The 26536-nt window shown below is 44.6% G+C and overlaps 1 protein-coding gene across 1 annotated transcript in view; it reads left to right on the forward strand.

Annotated features, from left to right (window-relative positions):
- WDR75 (WD repeat domain 75) overlaps positions 1 to 26536 on the forward strand; it is a 343006-nt gene that overhangs the window by 219196 nt on the left and 97274 nt on the right. The window contains exon 16 of the mRNA XM_040441253.1: positions 12422 to 12517. Coding sequence (XP_040297187.1) covers positions 12422 to 12517 — 96 coding nt within the window. The remainder of the gene's footprint in view (positions 1 to 12421; positions 12518 to 26536) is intronic.

Genomic DNA, 26536 nt, shown 5'->3' on the forward strand with positions numbered 1-26536 from the left:
ATAAATGGTAGGTGGAGGCTGTGGAGGAATCCAGGGAGGTCTTTGCTGCAGCGGAGAGAAGCTGATTGACCTTTATGACCCGCTATCAAAGCAAACTGAAAGCCTCAGCAATAAGGTATACCTCGGTTCCGCAGTAGAGCAAGGAGAGGGTTCAATGCTGCTCGTTGGGCAAGCGTGTAGCGGGAGAGGTCTTGTAGGATCATGATGGGAGATCCTTCAAATGACAGAGACTGCTGTTGTCTGGCTTTGAAGAGGATCCTACAGATAACATCTCTGGGCCTGGAGCCCTCGGGTGCTGGTGGTCGGAGTGCCACGTGTGCCCTGTCAATTTCAATGGGAGTGGCCCTGGGGCGCACCAGTAGGTTATAGAATATTGATAAGAGGGTGGGAAGAAGGTCAGCTGTAGAAACAGATTCTGGGTGACCTCTAATGCGAAGAATGTTGCGTCTTCCACGGTTCTACAAGTCATCTAGGGGGTGTTGAAGAGCGTAAATTTGCGTCCCTTGGGCCTTGGTGACATCCTGAAGAGCTTTCACTTCAGCAGACACTGTTGTATGGTCTTGAGCCATGGAGTCCACTCGTTCGGTGAGAGTAGATAGATCTGTGCAGAACTGAGCAAATTTCTGTTTGCATTCTTGTAAAATATTAGCCGCAAAGTTAGAAAAGTCCTCTTTAGAGGGTAAGGAGCAAAGAAGAGCACGTAAATCTGCTATAGTCGATGGTCTGGAGTCTCCATCAGGTGTGGAAGCTGACCTTTGCTGTGCCGGCAAGTGGTTTGTATGGATTTGAGAATGAGTGTTAATGTGGGGAGTCTCCAGGGTTTTGAGGCCTGACAATTGTATATGAGGACAGCGACCTGGTGCCATAACCTGGGAACTGACCCTTGAGGATCCAGTCGACCAATGAGGAGATGCCATCAGAGAGGGATTAGGTTAATCAGGTGGGGACAGAGGGTCCCTAGGATGCTGCCCATATTTATTTAAGGCCAGGGACAGGTCTTGTTGCTGTCTCGCATATTAGCTCTTGGGGTCCGGCATCCGGACGTTTTATAAAGGGAGTGTAGAACGCTGGGGTATAAGAATGAGGGGGGCAAATTAGCAAGGGATTGTGGCTCGAAGGCTTGCGCTCCAGCCCACAACGTGGAGCCTGCGGTGTGGGAGGCGGTAGAGGAGGACAGTGGGGCAAGGGAAGATGGCAGCAGGGAGGAAGAGGGAATTGAAGAACTTGCCTGAGAGGTTATGAAGTCCTCGTCCTTCCGGCGATCTGCCTCATCATTACTGGCAGGTGCTGTGGTCTCCTGCTGATTCTTTATTTTTTTTCCCTGGTATTATTTTTTTTATTCCTTATTTTTCATTATTAAGATAATGCACACTTACAATCTGTGCCATTTTGTAATTTTTAAGAATTTCCAAAACCCACTTTTTAAGGACCAGTTCAGGTCTGAAGTCACTTTGTGGGGCCTACATAGTGGATACCCCCATAAATGACCCCATTGTAGAAACTACACCCCTCAAGTTACTCAAAACTGATTTTATAAGCTTTGTTAACCCTTTAGGTGTTCCACAAGAATTAAAGGAAAATGGAGATGAAATTTCAAAATTTTACTTTTTTGGCAGATTTTCCATTTTATTACATTTTTTTCTTTAACACATTGAGGGTTAACAGCCAAACAAAGCTCAATATTTATTACCCTTATTCCGCGGTTTACAGAAACACCCCACATGTGGTTGTAAACTGCTGTACGTGCACACGGCAGGGCGCAAAATGAAAGGAATGTCATACGGTTTTTGGAAGGCAGATTTTGCTGGATTGGTTTTCTGAACGCCATATGTTTTTTATTTTTCTGCTGATCGTCTTGTACAGTGGCTCGTTTTTTGCAGAAAGTGTTGAGGTTTTAATTGGTACCATTTTTGGGTATATAGGATTTTTTGATCATTCATTATTACTTTATGGGGCAAGGTGACCAAAAAATTGGCTGTTTTGGAACAGTTTTCATTTATTTATTTTTACAGCGTTCATCTGAGGAGTTAGGTCATGTGATAGTTTTATAGAGAAGATCGTTACGGACGTGGCAATACCTAATATGTATACTTTTTCTTATTTATTTAAGTTTTACACAATAATAGCATTACTTAGACCAAAAAAATGATGTTTTAGTGTCTCCATAGTCTGAGAACCATAGCTTTTATATTTTTTGGGTGATTGTCATAAATAGGGTTTAATTTTTTGCGGGATGAGGTGACTGGTACTATTTTGGGGGTCATAAGCCTTTTTGATCGCTTGCTGTTGCACTTTTTGTGATGTAAGGTGACAAAAATAGCTTTTTTGGCTTTTTTTTTAATGGTGTTTATCGGACGGGGTCTATCATGTGAACTATTTATAGAGACGGTCCTTACGGACGCGGTGCCACCTAATATGTGTATTTTATTTTATTTTTTCATTTTTTTTTTTTTTTGAGGAAAAGGCAATTTTTTTTTAATTTACACTTTTTTTTTATTTTTTTTTACTTTTTTTTATCAAGTCCCTCTTGGATCATGAAGATCCAGTGGGGCTGATGGCTGTACTATACTTTGCAATGCTCTTGCATTGCAAAGTATAATACTATTAGATGCCCTGTAGGTTGCAGCACCGGACGCCTTTGCCATGGCAACCGGACGCCTTTGCAAAGCGTCCGGTTGCTATGACAACCATCGGGCGCTGCCATCGACAGCACTGCAGCGTCGATGGTTGAGAGAGGGAGCTCCCTCCCTCTATTAACCCCAGAGTGTCAGCATAGAGCTGACACTCGCTGCTGATGGCGGCTCAGGAATGGAGCCGCCGCCATCACACACAGCAGGGGGACCGGGGGCAGCCCTTGAAAAGGGAGGGGGGAGGATAGGGGTACGGCCGCTAACATTGAGGGTGAGGGAGGCTGAGGCAGAAGGGGTGGGGAGAATGCATGGGGCGGAAAGCATCAGGGACTACATGAATATGGATCGGGCGGGGGAACTGCATCAGGGGCAGGCGCGGACAGGGGGGTGTTGGAGGCGCACAGATCGGGGGGCCCAGGAAGGGGGCACAGATCTGGGCCACAGAGACACTACCTGATTTCAGGCTCTGATCTGCAGAGTGCAGATCAGAGCCTGAAACCGGCATTTTTTTTACTGCCGCGATCCGATTGGTTAGTCTGCACAGACTAACCAATCGGATCGATTGTCGGCAAGGGGCCACTCTGATTGGTCCCTTGCCGGCATTACTGCACTGTATGCTGTCCGTGACAGCAGCAGGACAGGGGCAGAAGCTTTAATCCAAGCGCTGATTAAAGAGCTGGTTTGACGTTTATAGACGTGATAGCTGCACGGGGCATGTGCAAATATCACGTATATAAACGTATTGCAGTCGTGAATGGGGTTAATGTGTCTTCTTGTACATACAAATAGTGTTTTAGGAGTTTTCCTGTTGCCTTTGAGCCTGAAACTGCTTCCATGGTGCCCATAGTTTAATACATCTATCATTGGTTCTGTTAGCTAGGCTAGTTAGCTTTTCAAAAAGGCATATTTGGTTCATTTTTGAGAGCCATTCCTGGAATGATGGAGGCTCTTTACTGAGCCAGTGAATAGGTATGAGGGCTTTAGCTGCTGCTAGTGTATGATTAGATTTTTCTTTAACCCTTTAGTGACCAAGCCTGTTTGGGCCTTAATGACCAAACCAAATTTTGGAAATCTGGCATGTCATTTTAGCTTAGAATAACTTTGTAACGGTTTTGCACATCAAAGTAATTCTGAAAATTGTTTTCTCGTCACATATTGTACTTTGGTGGTAAAATTCTACCGATAAAATATGCGTATCTTTATTAAAAAAAAGTGAAAATTTATTAAAATTTGTAAAGATTGGCACATTTTCCTATTTTCAACTGCAATATTTCACATACATAAATACTATTCAATATTCTTATCAGAAATCTATTTCCACATCTTTACTTTATTTTGGCTGCACTTACAAAAAATTTAAACTTTTTTTTATTTATTTAGGAGACTTAACATTTTAACATAAATTTAAATTTTTTTGAAGTACATATTTTTTCCTGCAACAAGCCAAGTTTGCAGAGGCTTATAAGTGTCAGAATAATAGAACCCCCCAAAAGTTAACCCATTTTAAAAACTAGGCCCCTTAACGTATTTATCTGTGGGTGTAATGAGTTTTTTGACACACTAGTTTTTTAAAGAAATTAATGCTAAGGTGAAAAAATATAAAATTTTCATTTTTTTACACAAAAGTATTAATTTAAAGACATGTTTTTCTTACAAAGCACATGAAAATGAAGATTTACACCCCAAAATGTATCACCCCATTTCTCCTGTCTTCAGAAATACCCCCATTGTGGCCCTAATCTTATGTCTTGACCAGGGCCGGTACAAGGCAGGGGCCGAAGGAGCGGGTGCCCTGGGCGCTACAAGGAGGGGGGCGCAGCAGGGCCGGACTGGCCTGCCGGGATACCGGGAAATTTCCCGGTGGGCCGGCAAGCCTGAGTGCCGCAAGGCCGCGGCCCTGGTGACAAGTGGGGGCGGCCGGCGGCAGGGCAGAGCAGGAGATGAGCGCTTCCATTGCGGAAGCGCTCATCTCCATAGTCATCTGTATTGCCGTCCTCAGGACGGCAATACAGATGCCTGCGCTGCGGCAGAGGAGGGAGAGGTGTGTCCCCTCCTGTTCCTCTGATAGGCTGCCGGCCTAGTGCTGGCAGCCTATCAGAGGCCGGTGCAGGCGGCGCGATGACGTCATCGCGTCGCCTGACTGCCGTATAGCGAGGGACACAGACGGAAGAGGCGGCCTGCATCGCATCACATTGCTGGAGGTAAGTATAAGTTTTTTTTATTATTTTTTTTATTTATATAGGTACAATACTGGGCTGGGCTGGCACATAAGGGGGGACTACTGGGCTGGCACATGATAAGGGGGGACTACTGGGCTGGGCTGGCACATAAGGGGGGCTACTGGGCTGGCACATGATAAGGGGGGACTACTGGGCTGGGCTGGCACATAAGGGGGGCTACTGGGCTGGCACATGATAAGGGGGGACTACTGGGCTGGCACATGATAAGGGGGGCTACTGGCACATGATAAGGGGGGCTACTGACACATGATAAGGGGGGCTACTGGCACATGATAAGGGGGGCTACTGGCACATGATAAGGGGGGCTACTGGCACATGATAAGGGGGGCTACTGGCCCATAAGGGGGCTACTGGCACATAAGGGGGCTATTGGCAATAAGGGGGGCTACTGGCACATGATATGGGGGGCTACTGGCACATGATAAGGGGGGCTACTGGCCCATAAGGGGGCTACTGGCACATAAGGGGGGCTATTGGCACATAAGGGGGGCTACTGGCCCATAAGGGGGCTATTGGCAATAAGGGGGGCTACTGGCACATGATATGGGGGGCTACTGGCACATGATATGGGGGCACTCTGGCTACTGGCACATGATATGGGGGCACTCTGGCTACTGGCACATGATATGGGGGGGCTCTGGCTACTGGCACATGATATGGGGGCATCTATGGGGGCACATCTTACTGCAGATTATTTAGGGGCATCTACTGAGGCTAAAAAGAAGATATTTTATATGGGGGGCTCTGTATAGGGGCATTTTATACTGGGACACATTATGGTGGGTACTATGGGGAAGGGGGGAGCACTATGGGGGTCATCTACGGGGGCACTGAGAAGGGGGGTATTTTATGTTGGCACATTATGGGAACATTAGCTCAACTGGGGGCATTACAAAGGGGTATGTTTTGCATATTATAAGGAGAATTATTACTACTGGGGGGGGCATTATGGTGGGTTTTATTACTCCCCCATGGTATGACCCCCTAGTAGCAGCACCAGCCTCTCCCTGCTCTGCTATTCCTCTGCCCCTTCTCCAAATCCTTATTATGAAATCTTTCTCATTAGGATAAAGCACAACATCAGCTCCGCCGAGCCCCCGGCCAAGTGTTGAAGTGGCGTCCGAGATCCCCAAGGGCCAAGTCAAGTAACTGTAAGTTTTTATGGGGGTTCTACAAAAGAGCTATCGTGGGGCAAAGTTCATATTCGTGTTTACACACGTGTTTTAAAATGAATACTTTCAAAGTCCCACAGTCCTTTGTTCTATTGCTTTAAGTATATTCTTGTTTTGAAACAACATTGATTCTTTCTTAAAAACGGGGGGGGGGGGCGCAGTTTGCCATCTTCGCCCTGGGCACCAAATGGCCTTGTCCCAGCCCTGGTCTTGACAAACGGCAGGGCCCAAACATAAAGGAGCACCCAGTTGTTTTCAGAACACAAAATTTGCTTGAAAATTGTTCAGGCCCCATTGCATACTTGTAATGGCGTTGAGCTGCCAAAACAATAAAAAAAAAAACATAATGGACCCCATTTTGAAAACTAGACCCCCTAAGGTATTTATCTAGGGGTGTAGTGAGCATTTAGACCCCCTCGATTTTTGTAGAAATTAATGCAAAGCAGGCGGAAAAAAAAGTTTTACATTTTTACACAAGTGTCAATTTAAAGACAGATTTTTTTTCTACAGAGCACATGAAAATGAAGATGTACACTCCAAGAGGAGTGGCGACTTCTACCACCATAGGGCTATGGGGTCTTGGGATGGAATCGGAGTCCCCGCTATCTGAAAATATTTCCTTCCTCTGAAGCGGTGTCAGATTCAGAGTGGTCAGAGCAGAGACATTCGTATGCCTGCTCTGCACTGAATAATCTGAGCCATTTTTTTTTTTTCTGTACAGCTCAGAAAGAAATTAAAATAACTGACCGTCCCTAATAGACTGGTAATGGACGGCGACTGACGGGGCGGCACCCACCCACTGACGGGGCGGTAACAGATGGATGTGATCTCCATGATAGGTTTATCATGGAGACCACATGATCAGGGACCATTATTATTGGTCCCTGATGGTTACTGTGCTGAAGGAAGATCTTCAGCACAGTAACCAGTGCGCATGTCTGCGCCATTTTATATATATTTTTTAATTGGATGTGGGGGGGGGGGGCGCCGCCCTAATAACTTTATTTAAACATATCTGGACTCGATCGGGGCATAATTTGAACTTCGCTCTCCTCTCCTGAGGAGAGAGACCTTACTCTGAGCGGCGGCAGACGGCTTTCAGTCTTTCTTAAGGGGAAGGGGGGCTGGGGGTGAGGATCGGGACCCAGCTTAGGGCCAGACGCGCTGGGGGACCCGATCGCTGCATCAGAGACTTTCTCCCTCCTCTCTTACATGAGAGGAGGGAGAAAGTTTAGTGCGGGCAGCTCTGCTGCCGGCATTTTCGGTGATCGCCGTGATAAAGTGTATCACGGGCGATCACGTGATCAGAGACCGCTTGTCACTGTCTCTGATCACTGCCCTGAGCCCTCAGCTACCTCCGGTAGCTGCGGGCACGGAGCTACAGCGATTGATTTTATCGCTAACTTGGGCTGAAGTGCCGCCGTAAAAAGGCGGCGCTCCAGCCCAAGGCCCCTTAGTGACCGCCGTAAAAACACGTATGGGTGGTCACTAAGGGGTTAATGGTAGGTATGATGGGCTTGGCCTTGCCAAGACCATTTGATCAAGTTTGAGGGTGAAGGAAGCTGAGAAGACCTTTTGGATAGTTTCCTCAATCCGTTTCCAATATGCGGTAATAAGTGGGCACTCATAACATATGTGGGACAAGGAGCGATAGATTGTGTGTATAGAGATAGTCTGGGGTTCTGTACCACCGGGTTAGTAGTTTGTAATGGTTCTCTTGTAACCTGGTGCATGTCGAGAAACTATGTGATGTACGAAGAATAGCTTTTATCTCCTCATCTGTATGTTTAATGTTAAGCTCCCTCTCCCAGGAGTAGAGGAATGCTGGTTTAAAACCAGCTTGTGGGGCGATAAGTGGAGAGTAGAGTTTGCTTACTTTCCTCTGTGCTGGTAGACCTACTGATAAAATGGTTTAAAAAAGCGTGAGTTGTCTTTTGAAGGAAAAGGCCTGTAGGAAGCTCTCTGCTACTCTCTTAAAATGTGCTATATGAAGCGGGTTAGAGGGTGCATGCTGCAACATCTTTTGTAGTGTTTCTTGTGATGGCATCATATTAGACTGGAAGAGATCCATAATAGGGATATCTCTAAACTGTTCCCAAAAATCTGCGTAAGGTGAGTCGATGCTAGTTACAACAGTAGGGAGTAGGCTCGAGGGGAGCAATTGAAACAGGGAGGGTGTCAGAGCGTCCTTCAAGGATAACCAGACTTGACATGTGCCTTTCAGTAGTGGGTCAAGGTCTGCGCGTCTAGGAGTGCCTGCTGTTGGCCACTATAGGGTTTTCTGCAATCAGGAGCCTAGAGAATGTTTGGCCAAAATCTCCAAATCCAATTGTTTGCTAGGCTTGATCAGCTCCAACCATCTGCTTAAAAGTATAGCTTTATAATAAGCTATGTCAGTTAGGCCCATTCCTCCCCGTAATTGGAACTATACAATTTGGAAAGTTGACTAGGCAGTTGAATGCCTAGATATTTTAGTGTCTGCTACCCATGGGTAGGGTGAGTGTTTCTTTGCTAGGGAGACCTTCTTAGGAGGGAGTGTGATATTCAATATCTCTGTTTTTGAGACATTCACTTTGAAGTTGTATAGTGAGCCAAAGTTGTCTAGCATTTTACTAAATAGCAGTAATTCTAATACTGGGTCTGACAACAAAAAGAGCTGGTAATCTGCGAAGGCAACTCCTTTAAGTTGCATGCGTCCTATTTTAAAACCTGTGATGGCAGGGTTCTGTCTAACATTTTGTAAAAGGGTTTCTACTACTAGGATGAACAAGGGGACAGGGGGCAGCCCTGTCTTGTTCCATTTGTTATTTTGAAGGAAGGTGACAAGGTACCATTTATTTTTAAGCGAGCAGTGGGTTGTATGTATAACAAAAATATGGCTTTAATTAACTCGGGGGCGGGGGGGGGGGGGAATTAAACTTCCGCAGGGTAGCCTCCATAAAGGCCCAGTTGACCCTGTCGAAGGCCTTTTCTGCGTCTACTCCTATTAGTGCTAAGGGTAGTTTATGCTTGTGTGGTGTGCTAGTTGTATGTGTAGCATCCTACAGGAGTTGTATTTTCCTTCCCTACCTTTAACAAAGCCTGCCTGTTCTTTTCCTGTGATTAGGGGACTGATACGCATGGAGATTAACTTAGCCCACACTTTTAGGTCCAGATTTAGCAATGAGATGGGACGATAGCTCCCACATGACTGGGGATCCTTTCTGGTTTTATGAATCAGCGTGATGTGCGCCTCTTGTGACTGCGGAAATAAAGTGCTCCCTTTTAAGTAGGTGGTTGCAGAGGGTTGTTAGATGGGGAACCAACATGTCCTTGAATTTTTTTATAATAAAGAAGGGGGAGTCCATCTGGCCCAGGACTTTTCCCTGGGGGAAACTCCGTAATATGGTCTTTAGTTCTTCAGTTGTGACCGGTGAAATGAGCAGGAGCGCCGATCTCTTGCAGGCGGGGATCGCATCCCTGTGCGCCATCTTGGTCGAAGCTGGTCCGGCCTGGCGGTGTTCTGTCTTCAGGGCCGGTCTGTTTTGAGCATTAGGAACTCAGATCACCCTAGGAAGGCAGCAAGGGGAGCAGATGGACGAGCTTGACCCTTCTTGGTGGTTTTCCCCATCATAAAAGCAGGTAAAAGCAAGCAGGGGTGCAGCGAAGCTCAGAACGAGCACGTCCTCACACTTCCATCGCTGGCCACGCCTTCCCCTTAATTTTTTATTTATTTTTTTAAAGGAAAATTATTATTTTTTACTTATGTTAAAGGGAATGTGTCATCTGAAAATGAGCTATTGTTTAATTCACAATTTTTTTAACATTTTTTAATCATTTCGGATATTTTAAATTTTTCATGTCAGTATTTAAACAAATTATAAAATCCTGTAGTTTTCTCACTGACCACAAAACCTAATAGGTGCCACTTCTTGGTCTCTAAAGATCACTTTACTGCAGTTACTTGCTTATCTGTCATTCTAATCCAGCCTGTAATGATATCTCCTCTGTGTATAGGTAAGACAGGATCCACCATTCACAATAGGTGATTGTCAAAGCTTATCTATTCTTTCCTTTACAATGACCTCTCAAAGCAGGTCTCAGAACATACCTAAAAAACTCTCATAGAAGTTAATGAGGTCCCCTCCTGACTATTGTGTTTATAGACCATGTGGCTGCCGTAACGCTATTTTCTTAACCCCTTAAGGACACTGCCATATTTCACCTTAAGGACCAGGCTATTTTTTGCAAATCTGACCAGTGTCACTTTATGTGTGAATAACTTTAAAATGCTTTTACTTATCCAGGCCATTCTGAGATTCATTTTTTTGTCACATATTGTACTTCATGACACTGGTAAAATGGAGTAAAAAAATAATCATTTTTAGTTATAAAATAATACCTAATTTACCCAAAATTTTAAAATATTTCCAAATTTCAATTTCTCTACTTTTATAATAGATAGTAATACCTCCAAAAATAGTTATTTTACATTCCCCATATGTCTACTTCATGTTTGGATCGTTTTGGAAATGCCATTTTATTTTTTGGGGACGTTACAAACCTTAGAAGTTTAGAAGCAGATCTTGAAATTTTTAAGAAAATTTCTAAAACGTCTTAGAAGGAGGCAGCATTTCAGCAACATGGTGGAGCAGTATGTATGCACACGCCTACACGTACAGACTGATGGGTCTGCCTCCTTCAACTTCTGGATCTCCAAATTGGACACATGGCCTGAGCTTGCCCTTTACGCCTTGGAGGTGCTGGCTTGCTTTGCAGCCAGTGTATTGTCTGAACGTTTGTTTAGCACGGCAGGAGGGGGGGTTATCAGACAAGCACAGCCGTCTGTCCACAGCCAATGTGGACAAGCTCACGTTCATTAAAATGAACCAGGCAGGGATCCCACAGGACTTGTCCGTACCTTCTGCAGAATAGACAAGTATACCGGCCGCACCCAGCCATTGTTATACTCCAGCACACTTTGTCTTTGTTTTATTTTTTATATTTCCCAATGTTTTGGGGTCTACCCAAATTTAAATTAAAAAAAAAATTAAAAAAACAAAACCAAAAACCAGTGTTGGCTATCTCCTTATCCGCAAGATTTTTTTTTTATATATTTACGTATTTTATGTTATTTTAAGTTATTTCCCTATTTACATTTGCAGAGCACTTGCCATGCTCTTAACCACATTTTGCTGCCTTTTGCAGCTCTCTAGCCCTTTCCATGACTTTTTTTTAGAGCCATTTTAGTACTCCAAAGTTCGGGTCTCCATTGACTTCAATGGGGTTCTGGGTCAAATTCGGGTCCTGAACTTGAGCTTTTTTGCGAAGTTCGTCCGAACCCGAACATCCAGGTGTCCGCTCAACTCTAGTTACAGATAATACAAACGGATCCGTTCTGAATGGATGCATGCGGTTGTATTATCTGAACGGAAGCGTTTGTGCAGATCCATGACAGATCCGCACCAAACGCGAGTTTGAAAGTAGCCTTAAGAACTCTTGTCCTCTATTATTCCAACTAGAAGTTTCTAAGTAAAGGTATTGCAGCTGGGTGTTACGAGTTGAACCTGTGTCCCACTCAGTCCTTCATATTGATGGCTTATCCTCATGGCAGAAAAAGCTGATTGGTCAGGTTCTTATACCTGGCAGGCTCCCCCACCATTCAGTTGTTTGAAGAGACAACAAGCTCTGGAGAGAAATTTGACTTCTTCCTAATCTAGGCAGTGATATTACCTTTATTGGTCACTATGCCTAGATTCAGCTCAGTCCCATTGGCCTTGATCTGCATGATGCAGTGCAAAGCACAGCCTGCTCTTGTGACTGCCTAATAAGCTAGGAGGCTGCAGTGTTCACCTCTGGAGTGTCACATCCTCTTCACAGCTGATTAGGACCCCCCACCAATCAGATATTGATGTCCTATCTAGGCATAGACCAGCAATATCAAAATCCCAGACAACCCCTTCTATGGCACCCTGCAATAATAATAATAATAATATACAAAAATACAAACAAAAACATGGCCTATTTTGAAATTGTGCACTAATTTGGGATTGGGAATATCTTCACTTGTTTGATGTTCTTACCCAGGAAAACAAGTATTGATCGAGTCTTCTGTCAGTTTCATTTTCTTCGGACTAAAGATTAGGCCAGCTGTGCTTCGTATTGCAGCTCAGTCCCATTCACTTGAATGGTACTGTGCTGCACCTAAGCGATGTGACCAATGAATGTGATGTCACATGGCCTAAGAAGAGGCTCTTTATACAGTATCTTGTGGATAGCCCATCAATAGGAAAAATCCTGGAAAACATCTTTAATAGCTTTGTATGTATATTTTTAATTTGGTTCTTTGTAGACATACAAAATATTAATCTGTACACACTTTTTTTTATTTTTTTTACAGTAACATGGAAGGCACAACTCAATGCTTTTGTTCTGCAACCTGACTGTCTTTCAGAAAATATTGCTGCATTTTCATTTATTTCCGGAAGCTCAACCAGTAAGTATGCACTGTGGTCAAAACTAGCAAATATCCACAACACACACCACCTATATACAATGCTCATACACACACACTATATTGCCACCCCTCAAGAAACAAGGCTAATACAATTGTTTAAAAAAAAAAATACAGTTTAATTCAAATGTTACTCCAAATGATGAGGAAAATTTGGGTCCCTGCACGGCTGATTTTGGGTCACAAATTTCTGCAACTAAATCAGTTTCATTCCTCTGCATGGGGCTGTTTTGACTGCAAGGACATGGATTTCTGCAAGCTCCATTCAGATGAATGGAACTGACTTTCAGTTGCAGAAATTTCTGCAACAGAATATTCCGAAGGTGTGGGCTCCCTAAGCTTGCAGTGCATTCTTCATGTAGGCATGCACGTTGTTACTGAATGACAGGTTTGTCACTAAAGGGCCCTTAACACAGGCCAAGAATAACATAGATCATCAGTAATGGGCGTTCATAGTAACACTCTTTAAGGATGATCTTGCAGTGTAAATGTACCACCGATTACCTGATGAACGAGCGAACGCAGAGTTCGGTGTCAAGTTTTAATGTGGTTTACCACTTTAAATGAACCAAGAAAAGAGTGGGTTACCTTTAAAATATAACTTTTAATGATATATGTATATAATCGTGCAAATTAAATGAGCGGGATATAATTTACCCCGATTTGGGTAGGTTTGTAGTAGTCTAGGGAGGGGAAAGTATAGTGGGGGAGGGGGCTGCTGGGTCTCTGCCCCTACTGAACACCCTAATTATAGAGTCCCTGTCCTGACCACCGCTCACCTCCTATACCATCCCTATATCCTTCCCTAAACAGTGCAATGACTGCCCAGCTTCGTCCTGAAGGGGAAGGAAAGAGGGGGCAGGAGACCCTAAATAAACAAACTACCTACACAAGATGTTGTGTACCCAGGTCCCTGGGACACAACCAATCTACACAGCGCTTGGATTAGTAAACCCTGTGTCCTGCATATCCAGGCACTCAGGCGTCACAAATCATGTAGACACCCAAATTCAATAGTGTGAGATCAATGCTGGAATATATGCTTAAAAAGACACCATATGACAGCCCGACGCGTTTCTCTGGTCTTACCAGTTCATCAGGGGCCTTGACACATTGTCAGCAACAAAAATGGACTGTCCCTCCACTGGAGGGGGTCAATACAAGCATCACAACAAGATACAAAGTAATCAGTCGCGAAAACTGTCTCAATATAAATGTCACTTCACAACCTCCCAATGTATTAGCAGTATACCATTATGCCAAAACTACATAGGGCGGTTTGAACAAAAGGATTACTCATCTTTAGGAGAGACAGTCAGTGGACATGTTCCCAAGATTACAGGCCTCGCATCGTGTTTCCCGCTGGCCTGACGGCTGGATCTCACGTATGGCAGTACCGCTCCGACAGCCAGCACGGCCGCACTATTTAAAGCCGCCCGCCCTGTCCAGAGACCGCCCATCCTTCCGATCACATGATTCATCACGTGACCGCAACGTCATGGTCACGTGGGGTAACATGTGATCGCAGGTCCTGCGACCACACTGCAGCGGAATGAAGTACATGGGGAGGCAGCCAGGTAGGGGGCGGGCAAGAAATGTTCGAACCCCGCCCACCTCTCCCATGTACAAAAGTACCCTACGGAGGTATAAGATAATAACCCCCGTGGGAGTAGAGCGGCAACTAATGTGCGGGGGTTAACTTAAAGGGCAATGTATCCCCACACCTTATATTAGACTAGGAAATCAAATCCATATATAGGGGCAGCTGTTCCTCACCTCGTAGTGCCGGAAACGTTGCCAAGAGTATTTAGATGCCAGTGGAGGATTCAAAAGCTATGAACTGAAATCATTCACATCGTCCCCTACCCGTCACATAGGGGTCTTGCTGATGCATTCATTAGTCATGAGAAATTCCAAGAAGGAAACGTATGTCTCCATAGCAAGCTAGGCAGAGTAAACTAGACCTATATTGGGAGCTGCGCAGGAGGCTTGGGGTTATTTCAAATGAAACAGCCAAATGAGAGCTGTTCATTTAGACCTCTTGGTTGGACACTTTTTTAAATTCAAAAATCCACCAAGTTTCTCTGAAGGATTTTTTGGTCCCAATCTCCTGGAAGGGGGAAGGACAGCTTCAATGCCCATAAACCGGACCCGTGAGTAGTCCCCCCCCCCCCCCCCCCCTCCCCCCCCATGGGCCGATGTCACATGGCGCGCTAGTGGGGTATCTCTTCCTTGACGTAGATCCCCCAGATGTTCACCTATCCTTCTGCGCAGCTCCCGCCTTGTCTTGCCAACATATTCCAGGACGCAGCCACATTGTGCCCGATATATTACCCCTCTTGTGCGGCAATTCACAAATTATTTGATGTCATACGTTTTGTTAGTCACATGACTCTTGAAGGTGTGGCCCTGCCTAATATACGGGCATGCGATGCATCCACTACCATGGTACGAGCCCCGAGGTGGTCCCAGCCAAGTAGTTGGTGCTGTAGTTGTCCTAGAGTAGTGGCTATGTACCACATGATCTCATATGTTGCGTCCTCTGCGGTAAGTTACTTGAGGGTTGGGGGTCACCACTTTGGCTATGTCTGAATCCAGCAAAAGGGTTCCCCAATGACTTGTCAGAATTTTTTTGATCTCCTCCGCCCCCATATCATATGTACCGATCAGGCGTATCAAATTTTTTTCACTACCAGGTCCACTTGGATGCAATAGACCTGTGCGATCAGAAGTGAGTGCTCTTTGGTACGCCTTTCTCAGCACATGATCCGGTAAACCTTTTGCAAGAAACCTCTGATGGAGGTCCCCTGCCTGTTCCTTAAACTGCCGAATAGTGGAGCAATTCCTCCTCATGCGGAGGTATTGTCCTGTAGGGATCCCTCGTTTGAGTGGCTCCGGATGATAACTCCCCCACTCAAGGAGGGAGTTAGTAGCTGTCAGTTTTCTAAACGTTTCCGTGCAAATTTCCCCCTCAGGTCCTCTATCAATATGGATGTCCAGGAACGGCAGGGACTGTACAGATGTCTCATATGTGAACCACAGACCCAAGTTGTTTGCATTAAGAGGGTATCCACTAGATCAGTGTTTCCCAACTAGTGTGCCTCCAGCTGTTGCAAAACTACAACTCCTAGCATGCCCGGACAGCCTTTGGCTGTGCAGGCATGCTGGGAGTTGTAGTTTTGCAACAGCTGGAGGCACACTGGTTGGGAAACACTGCACTAGTTGTGAGAAGGTGTTCACGACCCCCCGCCAGATAATGAAAATGTCATCGATATATCTGGCCCACATCACCACAGGTACGGTGAGCGGGCTAGGGGGGTCGGTGAACACCACCTCCCTCTCCCACCAGCCCAGGAACAAATTTGCATACGATGGGGCACAGGGACTCCCCATCGCGGTGCCCCTGAGCTGGTGGTAGTAGGATCCGTCAAAAACAAAATAGTTACATGTCAAGGTGAAATGCAACAACTTCAAAACGAACGCATTATGATTGGCAAACTGGCAGCCCCTAGTGGTCAGGAAGTCTTCCACTGCCCTCAGGCCCAACTCGTGCGGAATGGAGGAGTACAAAGCTTCCACGTCTATGGATGCTAAGAGACAATCATCTTCCAACATTACTCCCTCCAATCTTGCCAGTAAGTCACTGGTATCCCTCGTATAGGATGGTAGTGCCTTAACAAAGGCGGCCAGTATCTGGTCCACATAGACACCCACATTTTGTTAGAGGCTGTTGATTTCTGAAACAATCGGCCGTACTTTAAGGGGGGACGTTCCCTTGTGAATTTTTGGTAGTGAGTAAAAAGTTGCTACTATGGGATGTCGACTTTCCCGGAATGCAAATTCATCCTGAGAGATGAGGCCTTGTTCCTTCGCCTCCTTTACTATTTGATGAAGTTGTGATTGATATTGTTTAGTCGCATTTTCCTTCAATCTCTCATATGTTTTGGAATCAGACAGCAACCTCAGACACATGTCTTTATATTGTGAAGTGTCTAGGACTACGACATTGCCCCCCTTGTCAGAGGGTTTGCTCGTCAAATCTTTATCTTTTTCAAGATTCCTTAGCGCCAGATGTTCCTCTCTAGTGCAATTAAATGTCTTCTCTGTATCATCAAATGATCCAGATCTGTGAGGACCTGATGCAGAAAAACATCCACGCATAGTACTTTTATTTCTTAAAGATGTGAAAGGGCCTTTACCATCTAGTGGGTTACTATCAGTCAATCTGAAAAGAAGGCGTACGTCCTGCAGGATATCCTGAGAGACACCTAATTCCCTACTCTCCCGTTTTTCGATCAAGGAAAAATGTTTGGACCAGCGGAGCTTCCTTGCCAACAGGTGAAGATCTTTCACCCAATTAAATAGGTTGAAAGATGGTGTTAGGACGAAGGAGAGGCCTTTATTGAGGATATCAGTTTCCACTGACGATAGAGCACTCACTTCTGATCGCACAGGTCTATTGCATCCAAGTGGACCTGGTAGCGAAAAAAAATTGATACGCCTGATCAGTACATATGATATGGGGGCGGAGGAGATCAAAAAAATTCTGACGAGACATTGGGGAACCCTTTTGCTGGATTCAGACATAGCCAAAGTGGTGACCCTCAAGTAACTTACCGCAGAGGACGCAACATACGGGATCATGTGGTACATAGCCACTACTCTGGGACAACTACAGCACCAACTACTTGGCTGAGACCACCTCGGGGCTCGTACCATGGTAGTGGATGCATCGCATGCCCGTATATTAGGCAGGGCCACACCTTCAAGAGTCATGTGACTAACAAAACGTATGACATCAAACAATTTGTGAATTGCCGCACAAGAGGGGTAATATATCGGGCGCAATGTGGCTGCGGCCTTGAATATGTTGGCAAGACAAGACGGGAGCTGCGCAGGAGGATAGGTGAACATCTGGGGATCTACGTCAAGGAAGAGATACCCCACTAGCGTGCCATGTGACATCGGCCCATGGGGGGGGACTACTCTCGGGTCCGGTTTATGGGCATTGAAGCTGTCCTTCCCCCTTCCAGGGGGGGAGATTGGGACCAAAAAATCCTTCAAAGAGAAACTTGGTGGATTTTTGAATTAAAAAGTGTCCAACCAAGAGGTCTAAATGAACAGCTCTCATTTGGCTGTTTCATTTGAAATAACCCCAAGCCTCCTGCGCAGCTCCCAATATAGGTCTAGTTTACTCTGCCTAGCTTGCTGTGGAGACATACGTTTCCTTCTTGGAATTTCTCATGACTAATGAATGCATCAGCAAGACCCCTTTGTGACGGGTAGGGGACGATGTGAATGATTTCAGTTCATAGCTTTTGAATCCTCCACTGGCATCTAAATACTCTGGGCAATGTTTCCGGCACTACGAGGTGAGGAACAGCTGCCCCTATATATAGTTTTGATTTCCTAGTCTAATATAAGGTGTGGGGATACATTGCCCTTTAAGTTAACCCCCGCACATTAGTTTCCGCTCTACTCCCACGGGGGTTATTATCTTATTCCTCCGTAGGGTACTTTTGTACATGGGAGAGGTGGGGCGGGGTTCGAACATTTCTTGCCCGCCCCCTACCTGGCTGCCTCCCCATGTACTTCATTCCGCTGCAGTGTGGTCGCAGGACCTGCGATCACGTTACCCCACGTGACCATGACGTTGCGGTCACGTGATGGATCATGTGATCGGAAGGATGGGCGGTCTCTGGACAGCGCGGGCGGCTTTAAATAGTGCGGCCGTGCCGGCTGTCGGACCGGTACTGCCATACGTGAGATCCAGCCGTCAGGCCAGCGGGAAACACAATGCGAGGCCTGTAATCTTGGGAACATGTCCACTGACTGTCTCTCCTAAAGATAAGTAATGCTTTTGTTCAAACCGCCCTATGTAGTTTTGGCATAATGGTATACTGCTAATACATTGGGAGGTTGTGAAGTGACATTTATATTGATACAGTTTTCGCGACTGATTACTGCGTATCTTGTTGTGATGCTTGTATTGACCCCCTCCAGTGGAGGGACAGTCCATTTTTGTTGCTGACATCAATGTGTCAAGGCCCCTGATGAACTGGTAAGACCAGAGAAACGCGTCGGGCTGTCATATGGTGTCTTTTTAAGCATATATTCCAGCATTGATCTCACACTATTGAATTTGGGTGTCTACATGATTTGTGACGCCTGAGTGCCTGGATATGCAGGACACAGGGTTTACTAATCCAAGCGCTGTGTAGATTGGTTGTGTCCCAGGGACCTGGGTACACAACATCTTGTGTAGGTAGTTTGTTTATTTAGGGTCTCCTGCCCCCTCTTTCCTTCCCCTTCAGGACGAAGCTGGGCAGTCATTGCACTGTTTAGGGAAGGATATAGGGATGGTATAGGAGGTGAGCGGTGGTCAGGACAGGGACTCTATAATTAGGGTGTTTAGTAGGGGCAGAGACCCAGCAGCCCCCTCCCCCACTATACTTTCCCCTCCCTAGACGACTACAAACCTACCCAAATCGGGGTAAATTATATCCCTCTCATTTAATTTGCACTATTCACTTATGGGCGTTTTATATACATATATCATTAAGAGTTATATTTTAAAGGTAACCCACTCTTTTCTTGGTTCATGTGGTGCAATTATAGGGTACCTAAATTTTGATATCTAAGAATACTAGCTATTTGTAAGGTTTTTTGGTTTACCACTTTAAAAATCAATTACCGAAGTTATTCAACGTAGTCAGCCGTGCCACTTTGTGAATAACTAACTTCGGGTCATCGGAGCCCATACATTCTAATACTGTAGGGAGACTGTGTACAGTATTATTCCGAAGTTTTGAGCATTTGAAGCTCACTTTGCTCAACTCTACTGATTACGTATCCTGAGGATAGGTCAATATCAGATTGGTGGATGGGTAACTCCCAGCACCTCTGTCAATCAGCTGTTTGAAGAGAAAACAGTGCTCATACGAGCACTGCCTTCTCTCCATTGTAATCACAACTAAGCCGTCCAATTCACTTAAATGGGACAGCTCAGTCCTATTCACTTGAACAGGAAGGAGATGTCCCATTGAAGTGAATAGGGACTGATGAGCTTTTATACCCGCACACTGCTGCAGTTGCAACAGTGAGCAGGTAAACAATGAAGAGACTGCAGTGCTCCTACAAGCGCTGCTTTCTCTCCAAACAGCCGATCGGCAGGGGATCCGGAAGGCTGACCTCCGCCGATCTGATATTAATGACCTATCCTGAGGATAAGTCATCAATAGTAGTGGGCAACCTCTTTAATAAATGTCTCCCTGTTTTTTTTTTTTGTTTTGCTTCTAAGCTATTCTTGACTATGACCCAATTCAAATATTCGCTAGTGATAATGGTGTCCAAACAACAAAACGTATTACTCAAAACAAATTTATATATACCTATACCTAAATGACCCTCTGTGTCCCTATGATAACGGATTTACGAATACAAATAACCCGACGTGTTTCCCCAAAAACAAATGAGTTCCTCAGGGGGCTGATGCATATCAATAGAAAGGGTAAAAGTAACGATGTATACAATATCAGCCAACTGAGGAACCCATTAGTTTTGGGGGAAACTCGTCAGGGAATTTGTAGTTGTAAGTCCGTTATCATAGTAACACCGAGGGTCATTTAGGTATAGGTACGGGGATGGAGCAATCCCACCATCAGGGGCTGTCTCCGGGCAGAGGCTACAATAGGTCTGGTTTAGGGAAAGAGCAAGGATTATCTGTTCTTTCTATTTTTGGACTGACACGGCCCCCACTGCCCTTTTCCCATACCTCTGGCATTTTTTTTTTACCACTTCAGTATTGTCCCTTGCTTGATGACTCATATGCATGGTATCCTTTTTGCTACAATATCTTGATATTAAACTCTGTTTGACTAAGTTTGCTTATATTTAGCTTTAGAGGTGACCCATAATCTTGAGAGTTTTCCTTTTTTATAGTGACCTATTAAAGTAATTGTTTTTAGGCATCCATTTTGTTTTGAGTAATCTTGACTATGATTGTTTAATGTTGCTGTGTGGTATAGATATGTGGTTGCACTCATTTAAAACCATGGTTAAATGGTTATACCAGGAATTCCCAAAATGTCATTAGAGCTACATGTGAGGTGTGATGTGGTCAGTGATCCTCACATGTGGGAGAAAAAAGGTGCAACATACAAAGGAAAGCGCCTGACAGTGATCTGACCATTAACTAATATGGTTGTGAATTTGTAATGTTTTGTTACTGGTGGTCTAGTGTCATAATGAATTATACTAAATATCAGGGGATTTTAGCTAAAAAGGACAGTAATATCACCATTGAGTGTTCGGCTTCTAATTTTTGCACTGTTCATTTTTTGGCATAAATAACATAACGTCATTCTGTGGTTCAGTACGATTACATTGATACCAAATACATACAGTTTGTTTATTTTACGGTTTATTACTTTTGCACAATTACAGCGTTCTACGGCTGAGATGGAATCTGTTATGGTGCTCTAATAGCCCGAAGCCTCAAGCAGGCTTCGGCAGCTATTATTGGAATATACCAATACAGACCACTAGGTGGCAGCACTGTATTGTTATATTGAAAATGAAGTGTTCAATGATGGCTATATAGCCATCAATGAACACAATAGGCAACGTAATGATTGGCAGTTAGTCACCCATGGTGACTTAAAAAAAAATAAAGCAAAAGTTAAAAAAAAGTGTATTTAAAAGTTCAAATCGGCTCCCTTTCCCCAAAATGAAAATAATACTTAACCAATAAAGAAAATAAACATCGTGGCATGCAAAAAATGCCTGTACTATTAAATATAAATGGCGTAACAGAAATAAAATGCAGCCAATTCGCCATTTTTTTTTGTCACTTCAAAGCCCCAAAAAATTATCATAAAAAGCGATCAGAAAGTCAGACACACTTCAAAATGGTATCACTGAAAATTACAGATCACCTCTTCACACAGCTCTGTACACATACCTACAAAAAAGTTATAGGGGTTTAGAATATGGAGATGAAAGTTTGTAATATTAGTTTTTCAGTATTAAAACGCAATTCAAGTATGGTATCTTTGTACTCGTACTAACCTGAAGAATGAAGGTAACAGGTCAATTTTACCGCAAAGTGAACGTCGGGGGGGAAAAAAAAGTCAGTATAGTAACATTAGAAGGCCGAAAAAAGACATCTGTCCATCCAGTTCCTGTTATCCTGCAAGTTGATCCAGAGGAAGGCACCTCTTGAACTCTTTTAGTGAACTCACCATCACCACCTCCTCAGGCAGAGAGTTCCATAGTCTCACTGCTCTTACCATAAAGAATCCTCTTCTATGTTTGTGTACAAAGCTTCTTTCCTCCAGACGCAGAGGATGTCCCCTTGTCACAGTCCTGGGGTTAATTAGATGATGGGAGAGATCTCTGTACTGACCCCTGATATATTTATACATGGTTATTAGATCTCACCTCAGTCGTCTTTTTTTCTAAAGTGGCTAACCCTAATTTGATAATCTTTCTGGGTACTGTAGTGCCCCCATTCCATGTATTACTTTAGTTGCCCTCCTCTGAACCCTCTCCAGCTCTGCTATGTCTGCATTGTTCACAGGACCAACCGAAATATATACCTCAACCATAGAATGAATCCTCATTCAAGTGATGCCCTAGCCTTTGGCAGTAAAATACATATATATAACCTACATAGAGAAATGCCAGACCGCTGGTACTAGTTAATTCTTTATTACAAAAGCACATTATAATTTAACAACATACATGATTAAAAGAATCGGTGCAGGAGATAAAAGAGCAACATCGCTGGAGGAGACATACAGTGGACAGAAGTCCCTATCCTTAACCATGATTAATCAAAAAGTTACATACATGAATTCATACATTGCAGGAAACTGGACAATTACCCATACTACTCCAGGATGGCGCCAACCCCAACGCGCGTTTCGGCGTACCTTCGTCTGGGGGTAGCGTCATCACTGGAGGACATGGTTTAAATATAAGTGTCAGCCAATCAACATACCAGTTAATCATCAGTTCATGCGTCACCGGACTACGCCGGAATTGGTCTGATGGACTTCCTAGATGCCGGCATCTGAAGGAGCACGTGACCACCCGGAAACATGTGATCCGCTTCTAGTCACGTAATCCGGATGACGTCACTTGAACGCGCACAACAGAGTCGCAGCCCCGTGGCGTCATCCGACCTTACTACATGATTCAGATCCATCGTATTAACATATTCGTGCATTTGAAAGGCAGAAACATACATAGAACAATAGAGATGTATCGGAGTATATATACAATGACTACCTTGATATAGATATACAGAAATACATAAAAGATTACATAAACACATTACACACGAAAATAATCCACAAAAGTGCCAATAGATGAATAGATAGGGCATCTTATCCCTCATGAGTGTAATAGCAGCTATACATCTATCATGCAAAGGTCATGACCCATACATCACATATCATTCAAAACTATAAATCTATGATACGAGTAATATAATATTAATAAAAAGTGCAAGGTGCATCATCTGTTTGGGGATATATGTAAAAAATCCTTTGAATATGTTATGTGTAACCCAACGCTACCAATACCATTAATAAATAATAAATAAAAAATAACCAAAAGTGGGGGACAAAAGAAAGGGTCATAACCCATGTATGTAAATAAAGGTCATAACCTATATATTTGTGTCATTCATTATTAGCCAGTGAGTGTTATAAAAGTGCAAGTGCATTATAATCGATACATCTAAGATATATGTAAAAATTCATTTATTGTATTATGGTATGTCACCCACATCAATTATCAGTGACAGGCCAAAAAGGGTGGGGGGGGGGAGGGTGGTGCGCGGAGGAAGGGAAGGGTGGGAAAGGAGAAAAGGGGGGGAAGGAAAAGGGAAGTGGAAGGTGGGGAGAAGGGAACAGAGGGGAGGGGAAAAAAGGAAGGGGGAGGGGGGGCAGGAAAAGAGGCGAAAACCTGGGACAAGGTCCTCCAACCACATTCATATTGGTCAGACCATACCAGCCCCATGTACTGTGTATAATGTATTAAATATATCAATTATTCTATTCCATCATCTATTTAGATGTCGGTCACCACATCACATTCCCCAATGTACATCAAAAGAGGTAGATTGGGAGATGCAAGGTGGGGACACAAAGTACAACCAATAATGTACTAGATCAATCCATTACTCCATTTCATAGTCTATTCATATATATATATATATATCTGTCACCACATCACATTCCCCAATACACATGAAAAAATGTGGATTGGGAAATGCAAGGTGGGGACATAAGGTCCAACCAGTGATGACCCTAAAAGATCAGGGGTGAAAAAGTGATTAAAACAAAATTAAAATACATAAATTGAACCCCTTCTGGGTGTGGAGACCCATGTAAGCCATCGTGCCTACAAGAAAGTGGAGAAACCAGTAGATTCATTCAAACCGCCCGGGTGCAGTGTATTCAATTTCCAAATCCACTTGCACTCGAGTTGTCCCAATCTTTTAGTAATGTTACCTCCCCTGATGTTTTTCATGACACAATCAATCGCCCGTACCTTCAAATGCACAGGATTGCAGTCGTGATATGTCTTAAAATGTCTTGCAACTGGTTTTAGATTACACAGATCTTCTTCCTCTGTTGCTGCCATTATATCTCTAACGTGTTCTCGCACTCTCACCTTCAGTTCTCTCCTTGTTCACAGGAGCCCAGAACTGTACACAGTACTGAATGTGTGGTCTGACTAGTAACATAGTACATAAGGCCGAAAAAATACATTTGTCCATCCAGTTCGGCCTGTCATCCTGCAAGTTGATCCAGAGGAAGGCAAAAAAAAGAGGTAGAAGCCAAATTTCCCCACTTCAGAGGAATAAAAATTCCTTCCCGACTCCAATCAGGCAATCAGAATAACTCCCTGGATCAACTACGCCTCTCTAGTAGCTATAGCCTGTAATATTATTACACTCCAGAAATACATCCAGGCCCCTCTTGAATTCCTTTATTGTACTCGCCATTACCACCTCCTCAGGCAGAGTGTTCCATAGTCTCACTGCTCTTACCGTAAAGAATTCTCTTCTATGTTTGTGTACAAACCTTCTTTCCTCCAGACGCAGAGGATGTCCCCTTGTCACAGTCCTGGGGATAAATAGATGATGGGATAGATCTCTGTACTGACCCCTGATATATTTATACATAGTAATTAGATTTCCCCTCAGTCTTTTTTCTAAAGTGAATAACCCTAATTTGATAATCTTTCAGGGTACTGTAGTTGCAGTTAATACTTTAGTTGCCCTCCTCTGGACCCTCTCCAGCTCTGTCTGTCTGCCTTGTTCACAGTAGCCCAAAACTGTACACAGTACTCCATGTGTGGTCTGACTAGCGATTTGTAAAGTGGTAGAACTATGTTCTTATCACGGGCATCTATGCCCCTTTTGATGCAACCCATTATCTTATTGGCCTTGGCAGCAGCTGCCTGACACTGGTTTTTGCAGCTTAGTTTGCTGTTTATTAAAATTCCTAGATCCTTTTCCATGTCAGTGTTACCCAGTATTTTACCATTTAGTATGTACGGGTGACTTGCATTATTCCTTCCCATGTGCATAACCTTACATTTCCCATATCATCACCATGACGGCCACAAGGAGATTGACCCATGACCTCTGTGGGGGCAGGAAACAGAGAAGAGGTTAAATTGCCCCCTCCCACCACCACACCTCAGTGTTCCTGTCCCCACTGTGGCCAGGGTCAGAGAAGAGTCTCCCTGCGGACGGCAGGGAGATGAAGATAGGAAATAGTCTCCTTTTTTATTTTTCTTTGTCTCCAGGAGGTCCGAGGACGGTCTCCTGGTTACCTGAAGCTCATCGGAGCTCCCCCAGTCCGCCGGCGGCCGCGTGCTTATGCTGGGCTGGGGGATATCGGGAGGCCTCGCTCCGGCTGGTCTGGAGCCTGCTCCCGGGCCGCAATCTCCTCCCCTGTGGGTCGGGCTGGTGCGGCCGGCGTGTGCGCACGCCGACGTCAGTGACGTCACTTCCGGGTTCGGTCATGTGACGCAACCCGGAAGTAAAGCGCAGGAGGCTGAGCAGTTTGAATAAAAGGCGGGACGGCCATGGGAACGCTGATCTGAGGTCTGTGAGTACTGCAATTGCTTTGCTTGAGAATATGTCAGGTCCTGAGATACAAACTGTTATGGAGCTTGATGCCCCCTCTCTGCCTCCTGTAAGTATCCCTCTGGGGGTCCGCTTTTCTTATAGCACTGTATTTTTACTAGGCCTATTTCTGATGCCTCTATTCCATATCTATTTCAGGCTAAAGAGGCGCAAAAAAAGTTTAATGAACCTCCTCGCTGCATCTCTTGTGCTAAAAGACTGCCTGAGGGATATGGAAAGAAGCTGTGTAAAGCATGTATTTCTGATGTGGTCCAGCAGGAACAGTCGTCCCTTATGGAGAATATCAGATCTGTGGTTCAGGAAGAAATTAGGGCCGCTAGAGTTGCTCAGTCTGATCCCCAGGACGAGCCCTCTCGCAAGCGTCCGCGTTCTAGGATCATTACCTCTGGATCCGAGGATGCCGACGATAAAGCCTCCACTTCCAGCAAGGTGAGGCACTTCCAACGCCGGAAAGGATGTTCAGTGAGGGAAGCAATGAGCCTACTCGGCCTCCTAACCTCCTGTATACCTTCTGTCGAGTAGGCACAGGCTCACTGCCGAGTGATACAGAACTGGCTATTGTCCCACTGGAACAAGAAGGGCTCTCTGGACTCCAAACTTCCAATTCCAGGATCAGTAAAGAGCTCTCTCTCATGGTGGATGAAGGAGAAGAATCTTTCCCAGGGAGTCCCATGGATCAAATCGCCCTCAATTACCATCTTCACGGATGCCAGCCAATCCGGTTGGGGAGCAAAAATCGACAAAGCCTATTTCCAGGGGACGTGGAAGCATCTGATATCTGCCCAATCCTCAAATTTCAGGGAGCTGTATGCGGTAAGAGAAGCTCTACT

Source organism: Bufo bufo, chromosome 7 (genome assembly GCF_905171765.1).
Source record: "Bufo bufo chromosome 7, aBufBuf1.1, whole genome shotgun sequence".
In the NCBI taxonomy this organism is placed as follows: Eukaryota; Metazoa; Chordata; class Amphibia; order Anura; family Bufonidae; genus Bufo; species Bufo bufo.